General features: G+C 44.4%; 1 protein-coding gene across 1 annotated transcript in view; it reads left to right on the top strand.

The window, feature by feature from the left end:
• The first annotated feature begins 3398 nt into the window (after positions 1 to 3398).
• Positions 3399 to 16139, top strand: part of LOC122611687 (zinc finger protein ush) — a 51213-nt gene continuing 38472 nt past the window's right edge. Inside the window, exon 1 of the mRNA XM_043784949.1 lies at positions 3399 to 3531. Coding sequence (XP_043640884.1) covers positions 3489 to 3531 — 43 coding nt within the window. The 5' untranslated portion in view covers positions 3399 to 3488. The remainder of the gene's footprint in view (positions 3532 to 16139) is intronic.

A 16139-nucleotide genomic window follows, 5' to 3' on the forward strand; every position in this document is an offset into this window, starting at 1 on the left:
ATACCCATCGCACCCCCGAATTTCCAAGGAAAGGGGGCGGGTCAGCGAATTGGACTTTGATCGAATGCAGCGGATTTGTGGGCGTCGTCGACGGCGGTCTGTATAACGGCAGATGACCAACACAAAGAAGCTTTTTAACAAAAATAAGTGCATAATTTTATCTCCGCTTGGGAAACAGTTTGTTTGGCTTTTTAGCTCGCTTATGCGACGGACCTGCCAAATTTCATCAGCTGTTTTAATTTATGCAAGGAGCCAGCCGAGCTGATCTTGGGAGTGGACCCGATACCCGATCAGCATCAGCTTCAGAAAAATGTGAGAAGAGAGGCCGAAGAGCGTCGATCGCGAAAAGAGAGTGCAAGAGAACGGCAAGGTTAATGGAATACGCCCTGCACGTGAAAAAAAGTAGTCTTTCTTTCAAGCAAAACAAAACCAGAAAAAAGTTCTATAAAAAAGAATTTATTTGCAAAACGTGACGTGACGTACCACTTTTAAATTTGACATCGTCAATGTTCTTGGCGAAATCAAACTCCAGTAATTTATGATTTCAAAATACATTTCCCATTTTGGGTTTTACAAAGGCAAATGATTAGATTGCAAACGGTTACTCGAATGACGATTGAACTGCAGTGAACCAAAGTCTAAAAGTTCAGAACAGGAGTAGCACTGCTTTGTATTGAAAATATTAAGTTGCCCACTATACTTTTCACTATTTGCTGGCTCAGTGTATTGACACCCATTCCCCATGTCGCCAATAAATTAGTTCGTTCAGGGTAAGGTCGCATCGCCCAGGGTTGGAACGTGTCGTTTCCGATCGGATGCCGGCGACGGATCACCATTGGATCGGATCATCGGATCATTGCACTCGGAGCGAGCACGCAAGGTAACTGCACCTTGGGTCAATGATATTAGCTTCCCCCGCCGAAAATTGCGGCTGTTATTCGGCTAACTTGTTGTTTTGTTTTATTATTTCGCGGCTGTCATTTCCATTTCAGTCACGGGCATGGCCTTGCCGCCAGAAGTTGCTTGACCTGGAAGTTGCTCACCTTACCTCGTACCTCGTATAGACCCCTGCTCCCAATCTCGGCACATCCTCATCAGGCCTCCAGCCGAGTGTATTGCACTATGATTGCAGCTGAGGATGACTCGGTTAGGGATTGTATTGAGCATACGATGCGGTATTTTTGGGGTTTTTGTACTGGCTGCACTGAAATAAATTCGGTGAAACACTGCGACCCATTGGGCACATACGCAGCTGATTGATTTGGCAACGATGTCGCGGACAAAGAAGCAGCACGCTCATTAAAGTATAGGCATGACTTCAAGCTAAAGCGGCTGGGATTCCCCCGAATATTAGTTATGGCTGGTTGGCAGCTCTAACAAGATCTTCGTCTTCAACCGAAATGAAGGCTATTATTTTGAATAGCGCCATGTTTAGAAAGTGTTTCGCAACCAATGGTCGTCTTTCTGTGTTCACTTGCTGTAGATTTGATTCTTCTTATATATATTCTCATATGTTTCATATAAAAATCGAGCTGTGGAATCCACTGTCATATCCTTGAGCTTAGTATAGCTACACAGTACTAGCAACCTCGATCATTAATGATGCTGCAAACGTATACTTGCACTTACTTTTGTTTTTTCCATTTATTTATAGGTTTTTTGGGTGACTGCCGAATTGCATTGAGAACAGACCAAAAGCGATCAGGGATAGCCTAAAAAGCCAACGACAAAGTGTAATGAACGATCCGAAGGTCAACGGTGCGTATACTTCATTAGCGATTAGCGAAGGGCGGCGATGAAAAAATGGGCAAGAAACGGAGCGAAAGGAGACCGCAAATGACCCAAGGTAGGGGGCGGGGAAGGTGGAAGCCCCGTGGAGGTCCCGTGGCTAATCGACGCGGCCATATGTTAGCGCGGATTAAGGGTCGCTAACTGGTTTATGATATTTATTGCCATGCATCCCCATTTGCAATTTGCATGCCCCGCCTTACAACGCCGCCTCACCCCCTTGAACATTGAGTTTGTCTCGCAGGAAGCATTTCATTTCCGCCGCTGTCTGAATTTTTAAAATCTATGGGTGTCCAATGCAAAGCAGAAGGAATTTCCATTAAAATCATGCAATAGGTGCAAATTACAAGACAAAAAGGTGAGAGAGCAGAGAGAAACAAAATGAAGAAATTACGCAAAAAAGAAACGGAAGTGCAGCTAAATAAAATGCTGAAAGTGGTTGTGCACACAGGAAATAGAATTCTGTGGACGATGTCGTAATTGCTTACATTTATTTTTGACATTCAGAACTATTTTGAATCATGCTTAAAATAAAAACACAACTCACCATTTATTTGAATTGGCGCCTTGCGGAGGCGCCATCTATATAAAAAGCCTAAAAGTATGCCTTGCAAACGATATCAAAGCGCCAGCTGGTGGCCTAGAGTGGAAACATTACATTTTCTCATAACTGCGCTATGTGTGTTTTCAACACTAGGTCCTAACGCCTTTTGCCAGCAGCTGGAGTCAAAAAGTGCAAAAAAATCAAAGTGAGAAGAAAATATTAGAGATTTAGTACATGAAAGCAAAGTGAACTAATGTTCTTCAGTGCGTGAAAAGCAGCAATTAATATATCCGTTGTAGGTGTCACAGAGAAGTAGAGAACTGTAAAAAGCATTGAAGTTCCAACCAGAATATGGCAAATACCGATGCAAGTGTGTTGATGTGAAAGAGAAGGAAGGATGAAGAAGGCGAGAAAAGTGTGAAAACGTGCGTAAATGTTTCGGCGTTTTTGTTTTGATTCTTATCAGACTGCGAAGCAGACGCGCAAGCATGCGGAGCGATGAAAAACCGAGTACAAAACAAAATGGAAAGAAATGCGCGCGCTCTTATAAGATTGCTCTCTCTCTCGCTCTCGTTCTTGCTCTCTCTCTTTGCCCAACTGGAGCTTTCGTGTCGGTTTCGGTTTCGCTTTGCATTTCATTCGTGAGCGAGCGCTTGCTTCGAACGGACGTCTCTAAGAACGCCCTCGCATGCCACGCCCCCTTCGAAAGGCTTTTGGCAAAGAAACACGCGACTGCATATTAATTGTAATATCAAGAGCAAAACACTGATCAGATATTGATGGGATTCGAGATCGAGTTGGAGATTACTGCCCGCTGCATTCCAATCGGAATATTCCACATCCATTCCGTTCATAAATCGCGCGCGTTTTTCGTCGCGCCGATCGTTAAAAATTCATTAAGGCTTGTTAATCGCCGCCAATAATACAAATAATACAAATAATACCAATATAACAAGTAATCGCATTGATTGCCCATAATTGATACTCGCCGTGTGTGTGAGAGTGAGTGCCTGGTGCCAGTGTGTAAGTGCGATCGCATCCGCCGGTAAATGTCCGCGAAAAGGAGCACGGATCTGGATCTTCAGCAGACTTGATGCTTGATACTTGATGTCGACGTAGCTGAAGATATACCTCCGGTCCAGCAGCTGGACTCGAAATGTCACGCCGCAAACAGTCCAACCCGAAGCCGTTGAATAAAGGTGAGTTCCAAGTTGTTCATTTGGTTCATTTGGTTTTATCGAATCGGGGCTTGTACGACGACCCTGTTTTTATAGCACCTTTGCAGTTATCTGAAACCATTGCTTTGCCCCAGCGAGCCAACTGTTGTACTTTTGTAGATTACACTGTGTCATTACAAAGCTATCTGTTGGCTTTCCACTAATCACGATCGCTTTTCCCATCTGACCGCAAGCTGACCCATTCAATTTCGCTGGCTGGCTCAGCAGCTCTCGTTTTTTGGACAACAAAACATGCGGACGAACACACAGCAAACACAGAAATCCAAGAAATTGATTAACTATGCCAAGAAAAAGCAGCCAAAAAAGCTTATAACGAAATGAGTGACAGCGATAAGCCGCGATTTTGCGACTGCATGAAACCCGATATTAAAATGATTTATTTAAGCTGTGATAACGAACAGCGTCTCCAACCGATCGTTGTCACCAGGGAAGGAGATAGAAGAGATAGAAGATAGGGAAATTATAGCGATATATCATGTGGTATGCTACTAAAGTTGTACAAAGAAAGACGTACTTACACGATCTTAAAAATATAAGGGTGCTGAAAAAGTAGCCACTTTGTTGCTCATTTAAATGAAATTTCTTTGTCGTCGCGTTATCGATGTCGATACCTGTTGTACGTGCAGCTGACACACCTTATAAGCAATGTAGGGGAAGCGAGAAGAGAGGTGAAGAGAGGAGAGAGTGCCTCGGAGAGCGGAGAGTGTCAACTAATTACATTTCGCTGTTTGCCATTTGATATATTTATGGCCCGAACCATTTGACACCCAATGAATGCATTTCGGAATCGAAATCGATAAAACGTGCCGGACCTGCGACACTGGACACCTGCCCCGACCCGACCGACCACCTGAACTCACCTCAGTCCGCCCGGTTGGTTGCTTATCCATTTTGCCATTTTGGCCTCCTTATCGCTTTTGCCGCTCTTGCTGCTTCTGCTCGAAGCACGTTTCCCGACTGGCGGACTGGCTGACTCCGCCCCACCCAACACCCCTCCGAACCTAGCCCCCAGAAGCCATTTCCATTTTATCCAAACCCAACAAATGCCCTAAGAGTGATATCAGGCCGAGTCATGCAAGTGGGACTTCCTCAGAAAGCCGCCATCTATATCTCGAAAGTATACAGTCTATACAGATATATGCATATATGTATACAGCTACTTGTTAAACCTATTTATATGTCCCAACCTATCCAGAAGCATTAGGCTTTAAGTCATGCCTATTTATAGGTCACCAATGAGTGGATAAGGAAATTCATTACTGGCTTAAAAACATTTCGAAACTATTTCCAGTGAACTAGTTACCCATAACTATAAAGCAGAAAACTGAAAACTATTTATAAAGTTCTATTTCAATTCCATTTGTACATTAATAGTTTTCAAGAACCATTAAGACCACGACTCTTAGCTATTTAGGGGATACTAAGTAACGGATAACGAGAAACTTTACCATTTGCGTTGCGATAATTTAGGGTATTTTTATCAGTGCAGCTGTTGTCCGTTGTTGCTGATGTCTGTTGTTGTTGCACCTGCACTATCAGTGGGTTATCCCTGGGTAGCTATCCACCCCCACCCCCTCCCTCTCGTGGCCCTCACATTTCTGCTTTGCATATTTATCTCTTGCACACTTGCCTCACTTCTGTCCCGTTGTTTTCTATGGCTCAGTGGGCGTTGGGCGTTCGGAGTTGGTTTTCGAAGGCGAGAAAAAACTCGAAGCGCAACTCGATAAAGTTTTATCACAATTGCAGCAGCAGTGCCAGCCACAACAACAACAACAGCGACAGCACCAGCAAATAACATTAACTTGCGTAGCTTTTGTTGGAGGTTCTCCAAAGGTTGTTATTGTTGCCTTTACATAAGCTTCAATAACTGCCAGTTGTATCGGAGTGCATAGTCTCTATCTCGAAGTCTAGGAATCGTGATGACGACGCCCTCGGGTTCGTTTTCGAAATACCCTTTAAATGGGGGCAAGTCGTTTCAGCATAGTGCCGTTGATATAGTCGTAATATAGCAGTTTTCTAAGGTCATTACTCCGTTTACTGGAGAAAAATGAATGAAGCATTTCCAATTTCTCGTAGGGCAGGGTATTTTAAGTTCAACCAAGCCTCACCTGCTTTCGATTCCTATCTCACGCCTTTTTGGAGTTTCGAGGCCTGAGGAAGTGCAGTCGCACTTAGATAAGCACCTCTGTGTCATACGTTTCTGTTTTTTATAAATTTTAATTACGCTTATCACTAATTTTATGCTAATGGCCAGCTGTTGGTTTGCAGGTTGCTGGATGTTCCCTTGTCTGCTGTTGTCTCCTGTTGTTTGCCTTTCGGTTGTTCTCCGGCAGAAGTAACAGCTCCATTCGCATAGCTGTCACCATGCGGGTGACAATTTGGGCAAAAGCCCAGTCGATTTGAAGCGGGCTTGGTCTAGTGCACTGAGAGATAATGTATAGAATGCTTGCTTGGCAATTAGGAAATGTATCTAGCAAGCTTAACCCCCTTTTAATGGGTATCTATGCAGCGGATCTGCGTTCGAGCGATAAGAGCAGCTAGCCAACTGCGTATGGCAATTGCAGTTTGCATTCGAAGAGCTGCAGTTGCAGCCGCGATAAGATCCGGGCTCAGGTTGCAAGCCAAGGCCCCTCGGGCCCCCCCTGAACGCCGAGTTGCCCCTCTTCAAAAGCACGCCCCTGTGGCGGCTGTGTCCATTTCAATTGGAAGAGATAATCTCGAGCTTTGGCCATTTTGACATTGTATTTTAATAATTGCGATAAGCTTCTCCCTCTGACACACTCTCTTTGTCTCTGTTTTGTTGATTTGCTGGTTGCTGGAAATCGGACCAGGAAATATCACCAGATAAAAAGCACCAACAATAAGCCAATAGCAACAAAAACGAAACCAACAACAAAACCAAAAACAAAAACAAAAGCATTAACAAGCATTACGAATTACAAAATGTTGTTTTTCACTTTGCATTTGTTGCATTTTATTATCGTTGTTTTGGGCCAGCACATTTGCATATCAAGTGAGGCGAATGAATATGGTTGCTGATGTGATATAGGGGTGTTGATAGGGGTGAGGGATTAGGCAGGGGAGTAACTTGACGATCGAATGAATTAGTCACCCGGCGAAATTCAGATTGCCGATATATTTATTGCACTTTTTTGCGCCGTTTGTGTTTTCAGTCTTATCACACGAAAAGGCAAACTCAAAAAGTGATTAATGAATGGAGTAAAACAAGTAAAATGGACTGATAAACTTGTAAAGGAATGAACTTTCTCATACGATCCTAGGATATCCTGCCTAATACAATCAATGTTAAAACCAATTCAATTTAAAGAGTTTAACCAACGGGCGAATGCCTTATTCACTTATTGACTCTTGATTCACTTATTTAAGTGTATGATGCATTAATTTCCGTTTCCGCAAACAAAATGCCTCATCCTCAGCGGAAATTGGCTATCTAATTGAGTCAGTTGGGCTTGACGTTAAAAGGAAATATATTATTTTTTATGATTATAATATTATTTAATCGGACAAATAGTTTGTAACCCAAAAATATGTATACGTTATAGTATTTGATATTATTTTTATTTTTTTTTGATCTTACTAAGAAATTAGTTTTCTTGTTAAACGCTGATGTTTCATTTTCAACCGTCATGCAGCGGTCAAAAAATGATTTTCGAAATCTAGACTGGTATTTCTGACAGTTGACTAATCACCGTAGTGGAATTCACACAATTCGACCCAATTGCCCCACTTTATCCCTCAGTGTATCCACTCGTGGGCTTATTTAAGATTTAATCGCTGAATGCAATCGAAATAAGTTTGAAACCTGATGCCCGCTCGGCGATAATGGTTTGTAGTCATTTTCCAAACATTCCCTTCGTGAAATACAAACAACCAGACGGCAAAACGACAAAATGACAAAACGACAAAATAAAGCTAAAAATCGCTTAAAACAGCTGTCGATTGTGGCTGTTGTTGTGGACTTTACGATGTTGTTGCTGCCATGGTTGTATGATTTGTACAATGCTCCGGGCTCTGGTCGGTTGTTTTTTATCAGCTGATCTGATGGCAAGATTGTCGCGCTTTGCTTCAAAAATGAGAGAATGAACTCGCCCAACAACAACAATTGTAGTCGTGTGTTTTTCGTTTATAACAATTTGAAGAGATTTTCAGCTAAAGATAAAAATGTCAATGTGATGTGGTTTGTCGGATGCAGATACAGATACAGATCCCCAGCTATGACAATATAGTATACAGGGCCCAACAAATATACGTGTATACGTGTGTTTGTAGACACACGTAAAATTCTATAATATATGGCCAGTATCGGAATGATCGATCTCCACCGTTGACTTGCGGACTTGCGGATTTCCCTTTTGGCCATGGTGCGATATCTGGCGGGTTAATTAATTTCCATTCGCCAGTCGGTCTGTCGTTCGCATCCGATATCAGTTTCATTTTCGATTCGGAATCGGATCAAGACTAAGCGACTGGGATCGCATCCGATGAACCTGTAATCAAGCGAGCGCCATTCCGGATTCCGGCGGAATGAATGAAAATTCCCTGTCGTCGAGGGCGTTGATAGCGATTCTTTTGAATGCCATAAATCTCTGTCAGCGCCTCCTCGAAACTTCCCAATCTCGCCGATAGGCGATGGCTATCGCTAGCCGAAAATTGGAACTGATTTCTATACTCGTGCATGGCCAGTTCCACAGCCAAAGGCAAGTATTCCTTATCACCGCCCCACTAACCAGCCGACTGATCGCTCTAGTGTCCCCCGATCGACAGATAGACCCAGCGATCTACATAAGCCGAAACTTAAAAAGGAAGTCGCCCTTATCTTCTCATTCATTCTTATATGTATGTATATGAAAATAAACGTTTATTATATATATAATGAAGGTCTACAGGATTGAAGGATCAACGATACAAACATCGCAAAACTAAGCCCATTAGAACATTAAACTACGTTCTCTACGATGTTCTACGAAAATCAGGTTGATGTGATTTGAAACCCAACCGCAATAATAAACAAAACACAATACCCCTTAAAGAAAAAACCACCACTCACAGAGCGAGACGGCGAACGGGGAAGAAAGGGATAGAGACACAGTCAGAGATATCAAGGCGACAAATCTCAGTTCAAATTTCGACACCTTATCTTTTGGCGTTCATCTGGCGGGTTTCCAATTTCGAGTGCTCCTAATGATGTGATGTTCTTGTGCGTTGTCAGCGATAATCGTTATCGCTATCGCTCCACAAGACGAATTCCGTCTAGTGTTGGCCCCTTGATTTCAACTTGAGATTTCCGTCGATTCGATTTTCAATTTCAGAGGGGAAACGTCGTGTGGAGATTACCATCATCATCAAACGTCTGACTACTCCTCCTTGTACTGCTCCTTTCCTTTTGCTCCTCCTACTCCTCCACCCACTTAATTAGTTTCCATTCTGGTCTTTGCGCTCAAATTCGCTTTTCGGCTTGGCCTTTCTTTATCAATCTTGGGAGCTGCGGCCTTATCTCGAAATAAAGTTCATGCCGAGGTCCTATTATCTATTCCCAGCGATCAGCGCAGCATTCGTTTAATTGACCAACAGAACTGACCCAGCCACGTCTGTCCATCCATCCATCCATCCATCGATCCTCTGCACCCGGCCCTCTGCACTCCATCTCCATCTCCCCGTGCGAATCTCCTCCAGCTCATGTGCATTCGTTCCTTGGCTGCCTCGCTCTTGTCGCTTTCATCTGCAATCTCTGATTAAGCCCGAGCCTCGCCTGCCCTGGGGCATTAGACCGCAAATCATCGCCACATATGTGTACATATTCCTTATTCGTATATGTGCGGCCATATTCGTTACCGTACAGTATGAGCGCTCTTTCATGGCGATTATCTGCTGGTGGCCGTTGCCAGTCAAAGTGCAGACCTTGAAAATTATTACGCCAGTCGGCGAGATTGAGTGCAGATTGCTAGACGAAGTTGGCTGCCAAAAATCTTGAAGCCAGTACCAAAACTCTATGAACTCTGGCGAGTGCCAGTATGCTTCATAGATATTATCAGGGCTTTTTAAATTTAAATTTAAATTTAATTTCAAATTTATATTTAACATTCTCTGTTATCATATACATAAATGTACTTCCTGCAGGGCTAAGCGAAGTCATACTCTCTTCTTGGAACTGCTGAGACTGCCGCTCGACTGTAGTTTAAGTTCTGCTTATTTCAGCTCATCAATCAATTATTAATTACAAAGTGTACAGCTCAGCCTAGATAGGTCCCCAACCTCCCCACCTCCCCCTTCCGTTCGCCAGGTGATAAATTGATTAAGTTTACACGTCCGTGGAGGAGAGAGATAGAGCGTGACATCTACTTCACTTGGCATCGAAATCGAAACGAAATCGTATCGAAAATCTGTTGCCATATACACACACAAAATTAGAGCCAGACAAACACGTTCACAAGCCCGAAAAAATTTCAAAATGAAAATTTAAGTGCTGCGATTAATTTGGCTTATCAGGAGCAACAGCACGGACGCAGAAAAGCCACAGAGAAACCCGAAACAAGTGCAATTAAAAGATTTTTAAGCAAACATTTGTCATTAGAGATAAGCACTCCAAGGATGGGTATATGGGTCGGGGTATAGGGTATTGGGGAATCAAAAGAGGAATCGCAAGGAGGGCACACCTACGCATAAACCAAAATTCGGATGTCTCAATTCGAATCGGAGGGGAAGCTAGGGAGCAAACTAATTAAGCGATAAATGAAACATTGTCTTTCACTTCACTTCTACTCTGAAGAAACGAGGAACTGAATTGTATAACAATTTCAACTAATATTGATAATACTTTGATGTCACTCCACTTAGTGGTGTTGTAATATTAAATACTATGTTGCTGTACTCTCGAAGGGTCCAATTGCTCCCGAATTCTCTTGGCTATTCCCACTCCCCTGGGTATCTTCTGTTTGCCAGGCGCAATCAGAAAGCGGACTAAATGGCAACGATGCCATCGATGGAATCGGTGGCCCAAAAGGCCAGCCAAAGCAACAAGGCAACGTGCGGCAATCGATTAAAAATCCATAAAAATATATTTCTAGATTTTGTTTGCTGATCAAAACGGGGCAAACGCACTCTGTCTATGTGTAATTAAGATTGAGGGCGCGCGAGCGGGGGAGCGGGGCGCAAATGGGGGGCAATATGAAATCTATTTATGCCATTAGCTTTGCGCCGATCCCACGCCGCGATAGCCCCGAGCATTTGGAGCTCCTTCATGTCAGTCGGTGGCCATTTTGTTCGTTTATCTTTTGCGTGTTTCGGAGCCCAGCCCAACCCAACCCAACTTCCAGTACCAATGACTCCGAACCCAACAGAACTCTGGAATTTGATGCACTAAAAAAAGCCGTGACAAGTCGATATTACTGCCCAATCAATCCGAGTTCTTACACTTTTCAGCAATAATAACGTAGAGGCAATTTGTTTCTGTGTGGTTACTGCAAACAGAAATTCGGAATCAGAAATTCGAAGATTAAAAACGAATCACTCATGTTACACAGGGAGGGGAGAATATTGTTCATTCGATTCTTATCTGCGAACTCTGCCGAAAAGCTCATTGGAGCCTCCAGCAAGCCAATCCCCTCATCAGCCCGAAAAATCTCATTTGCTTGGGTTTGTTTCGATTGAGTATCGCTGATGCGGGTTTCTCGCTCAATCAAGTGATTTTGGCGCCTGGCCTGGCCCAAGAATGCGCAGAATCCATAACAGCTTCAGTCAGCGATCTGGATTTCGAGCTCCGACTTGCAGAGCACTTTAAGCCTAATCACTTGAATGGCCCACAACTTGGGATGCAGATGCAGATGCAGCCAGGACTGGCTGCAGCTGGGGGATGGGAGACAGAATCCAGCAGACAGGAGACAGGAGACATTTGCCGCCGCCAGTCTTATCTAAATGCCAGCCTCACAGTCTCGTCTTCCATTATGATAATGCGATAGGGGGACACACGTGGACAGGGAAATATCTCCAAGAGCTATCGAATGCGTCGCCAATGTGGAGCCAATTGAGAATCGAAAATTGAGGCTAGTGAGCGGGAAAATGAGTGAGCCAAGGAGGCAGGAAGCGGAGTAATCTCGGCAGCATTGACTTTAATATACCCTTTGCCGATCGGCCCAATGTTCAAGTTCAGGGAGACTTCGCAAAGGCGCTCTATTCAGTTGATGAGAAAAGATCTTCAAAAGAATTCAGAGATACTTAACAATAAAGCTCGTTTTTATTTAGGCGGTGTGTGAACACAACAATCTTTATGACACTTGGGAAACGTAATGGATTATACTAAACAACCAGCTTTTTGCATAAAGTTTAGAGTTCTATAAGTCAGTTCTTGATTTCCTCGCCGATACCAGCCACTATTTTATCATCCCCTTGAGCTTGAAGAGCTATGCACGGTACCGCATCCCGAATGAACCGGGCAGAAGTGTTGAGGAAGCATAATTTACATGGCAACAGGCGCCATTAGGAGCCGCACAGGTCTCACTTGGGAGCTCAGATCTCGGGATCTCCGTGGCACTGTCCTGCCTTGGGAAACGGGTTTCCAGCTTGTGGCGGCACCGAAATACCTGTTGCAACCAACAACCTGCCGCTTGCAACTTGCAACTGGTCCGAGGGCTTGGCGCTGATGGATGCGTGTTTGTTTACAGCTTTGCTGTTTGTTCAGTTTAGCGTAATTGCCGCCGTGTGCAGCTGGGGGGCTGGGGGACTGAGGCGGGGGCTGCCACAGCTGGCGGGGCTTAAATGAATGTTAACAACGTGTTCTGTCTGCTTTTCGTTCTGCCCTCTCGTTCTCGCCTCCTGGCTGGCCGTCCTTTTAGCATTTAAAACATTTTAATTATGGGGCCACAAAATGCGTGGCTTATCCGCCGGTGTGTCTTGTGTCTTCAGTCTGTGTCTGTGTCTGTGTGGCTTGAAAGGTGTCTTTCAGCCCGGGACACCCCATTGCCTGCTTCTTCCTCTCTTAAATGGCATTTAGATAAGGTCCTCTTCTCCTGCGTCCTCCCTCCTCCTCCTGCGGAGGATTGTCCACTGGCCATCGATTTATGAGAATGTTGATAGCAAAATCGTTCCCCAGCCCCCCTCCCCTGCTCGGCAAATCTAGCGCATCATTCTCCTGCCTCCGCGCCACCTCATCCCGGATCCTTAAAAGCCTGCCTCTTGCCGCTGTCATTGTGCGTCATTTATTGAGCAGCTGATAAGGCCATCCCACCGCCTCCTTTTATCACCCCGCCTGCCCAACCTTAAACGGGAGAAATATGAATTCGATTTGAAAAGAAATTAAGCAATGGCAAGAAAACGATGAAGACATTTGGTCGCCGACATTGAATTCTTCGGTCTCTACTAATTGCTACTGGGTACCTCGTAATTAACGGGCATATCCGCGACGGGTTTCGTTAAAACAAGAACATTCTTGCAGCAGGGTATTTTTAATTCACACAAACCCTAAACAACCCCCTCCCAGTTCGCCCTTATCTGGAGTATCTGAGCTGAATCTAGACAAGCAGCTACTGCCGTAGCATTGGCTCTGTCTCCGGATCCGAACTCTCGTCAGATACGATTGGAGCTGCCATTTGGGCCATCCATCTCGCCTGTCCCCCTGACTCTGCCCGCCTCCAACTGCCCCACTCTCTGGGTTTGAGTTTGAGTTTCGATTTCGATTTCAGTTCAGTTCGGTTTCAGTTTCGGTTTTCTTAATTATGTTTGCTCCGCTTTGGAGCATCCGTTTGTAGATCTTTTCGCGAGATAGACCAATTTATGATTTACGTGGAACATTGGCCCGGAATTTGATTTGGTTTTGAATTGACTTTGCTTTCAGTTTCGGTTTTGCTCAGCTCTTTTCCACTGTTGCTTACATTTGGTTTTTATTGCCTGTCATTATGCGACTTGGCTCTTTGCTTTCGATTATGGATTTCGGTTGCCAAGTTCGCCACTCCTTTGCAGACGAACGAATATTGAACGACATTAAGTTGAGCTTTGTTAATTTAGTTTAATTGTATATTATATATATGAACTGCCTTGGTATTCTTTACTCACATTGAGCTGTAGTCTCTTCTCCTCTGCGCTTTCTCACTGTGTAGGTCCCTTTCCTCAACTCATTGCGTAGAGATCGAGGTCAGCGATAAGGCCGCGACTTTTGTTTGGCACGTCAAAATCAAAAGGCATTTTGTCCGATTACTCCCCAACTGGAATCGACCACACAAAAACCACCGAGTACAGAGTCGGGCCCGCATTCCTGGCCTTCTTGGCCTTCCCTTTGTGGCTCTGGCTAGAACCGGGGGACAGGTGGGTGAAGTTGTGCCGTGTGGCCCCAAACGAACCCACCAATGCCTTCTTATAATTATTTTATAAGTGCAGCGACACCGGGCTTATCCCAGCCCAAAACCCGAGAACCGAGACCTGAGCCTGAACCTGAGTCCCGAGACCCAGCATGATTCACTTGGCGTCGCCGAATCCCGCGCAGGAGAAAGAGTGGCAGGGAACTCGGAAAGAGAGAGAGAAAGAGAGCTGGCTCCACGGCCGATAACTCCGTGCAGATTAGCCCCGACTGACTGACTGAGTGCAGCGATAACAGCACTCCACGTTCCAGGCCATTCCATCCCATCCCATCCCATCCGAACCGCATCCCATCCACACCAGTTCATACCTTGCTATATGCACACTCCGTTTCCGATCCCTGGCCATAATGTGCGGCTGCAAAAGGTTTTCGAGCAGGGCGCGTATCTCGAGAACTGTTATCCCAAATGTGGCCGCCAGACGCCGGACTTGATGGGCCCGCATGGCCATAGGTGATATCGTGTCCCATCCTTGGGTGCGTTTTGTTTTTTCCGATATCTCGGTGACCTGGGAAGGTTGAGTGTGTGGGGCTAAAAAATGTAAAGTGTCAGATTGATTGCATTTTGCTAAGGATTTTTTCAAAAGTTTATTTTCTACTTTAAATCATTCCGATATAATATTTCTTCTTACATATTAATATAATCATTTTATATACCATTACTACCTTACTTCGGCATACGTGTGGTTTTGTGGATGAGGTCGTGTGTCATTCAATTGTTGTTCCCCACAAAAGGATTGACTAAATCTTCAAAAGTTGATAAACTCTTTGGCCAGTTTCCATTTTGGCTCTACCCTTTGTTTTTGTGCCCGTGTCCGTCCTTTCGTGGGTCGAGGAGCGATGGCCATCGTCCAGTTTTGATTGCCTCCCTCTAAGACGCCCCTCCGCCTCCATCCCTATCTCTATCCCCACATCCTTGATCTCAGCCAAGTGTGGGCGTTCGTGTGAAACTAATGTCGCACTTGGACCATTCCCGATGCCATTTTAACAAACAAGCCAATGCAATGACATCTCACAGTGGAGCGAAAAGCTCCAAGTTGTGCATCTTAAATACTTTTCGTTTATTAGTTGTGAGTTATTTCTGATCGCATTTGTTTTGAGTTTCAGAGACCCCCTTGAATGTACATATACAACTGCTATCTATGTTCGAAGACTTGTATAGAACCTTAATTACTGTATTTTGTATTTATGAAAGTATGCAAGGACTGGCAACTGAATCAATTTATCATAAAATTTACCCCAAAGATTTCATGTATTTTTCATATGAGCAACCACTGTGCTGTGTGGATTTTGGGTTCGTTTCGGGGCTGGACGCTGCTGCTGATAGGTTTGTGTAGATCGTGTTGAACGCAGCTTGTTTAGCATGCCAATTAGGCTCCTCTTTCGAATAGGAATCGCTCTGGTCCGCTCCGCTCCGCTCCTCCCCCACTTGGCCCCTCCTTCCCGTCTCCCACTCCGCCTTCTTTTTGGTGTCCATCTCAAATGCAAAATCAGCTCGTGCAGCTCGGCAGTCAGCAGTTGGCAGTCAGCAGCTGGGAAAAAGGTGTTAATTTTGTCTGGCACCGCGGCTCATCGAGGAGCCTTTCCTCAGCATCTTTCTTCCTTTCCATTTCCTCGAACTTGTCCAAATAGTTTGGTGCTGGCCACGTTAACGCTGCAAAAAGCGCAGAGCGAGCGTGCTGGTTCACCGGGGTCAGGAGTTGCAGTTGCAGTTGATCCACACAATTTGTAGATACATTTTGTGCCCAGGCTGCACGAAGCTCTCTCCGGGGTGAGGGGTCAGATTGGTGTTAGATTTGCATTAAAATTGGTTGTGATTTATTTTCCCAGTTTATCCCAAAGAATTTTAGCACAAATTCTACCCTTCCTTTTCTGTGTAGTTTATCTCTCCTCCGTGCATATGTATTTTTTACTAGGGCGTGGTCAATTAACGATTATGATTATGATATCAATAGAGCCCGCAGATGCGAAAAAATAAACCTACTCCAGAACTAACAAGCAGGGCAAACATGAAAACGATGAAAATGATGTGCAGACTGCACGGCACTTGAAAAAATCAAATAAAATAACACGTAAATATTACTTCCCAGCAATGTTGCTTACTAAAAAGAATGGACTCAAAGTAGTGCGCAGTGATCAATCGAAAGGTCTTACCTAAGAAAGGAACTTCACTTAAAGCTGAATAAAAACTACAAACCAATTTTCG

Source organism: Drosophila teissieri, chromosome 2L (genome assembly GCF_016746235.2).
Source record: "Drosophila teissieri strain GT53w chromosome 2L, Prin_Dtei_1.1, whole genome shotgun sequence".
Lineage (NCBI taxonomy): Eukaryota > Metazoa > Arthropoda > Insecta > Diptera > Drosophilidae > Drosophila > Drosophila teissieri.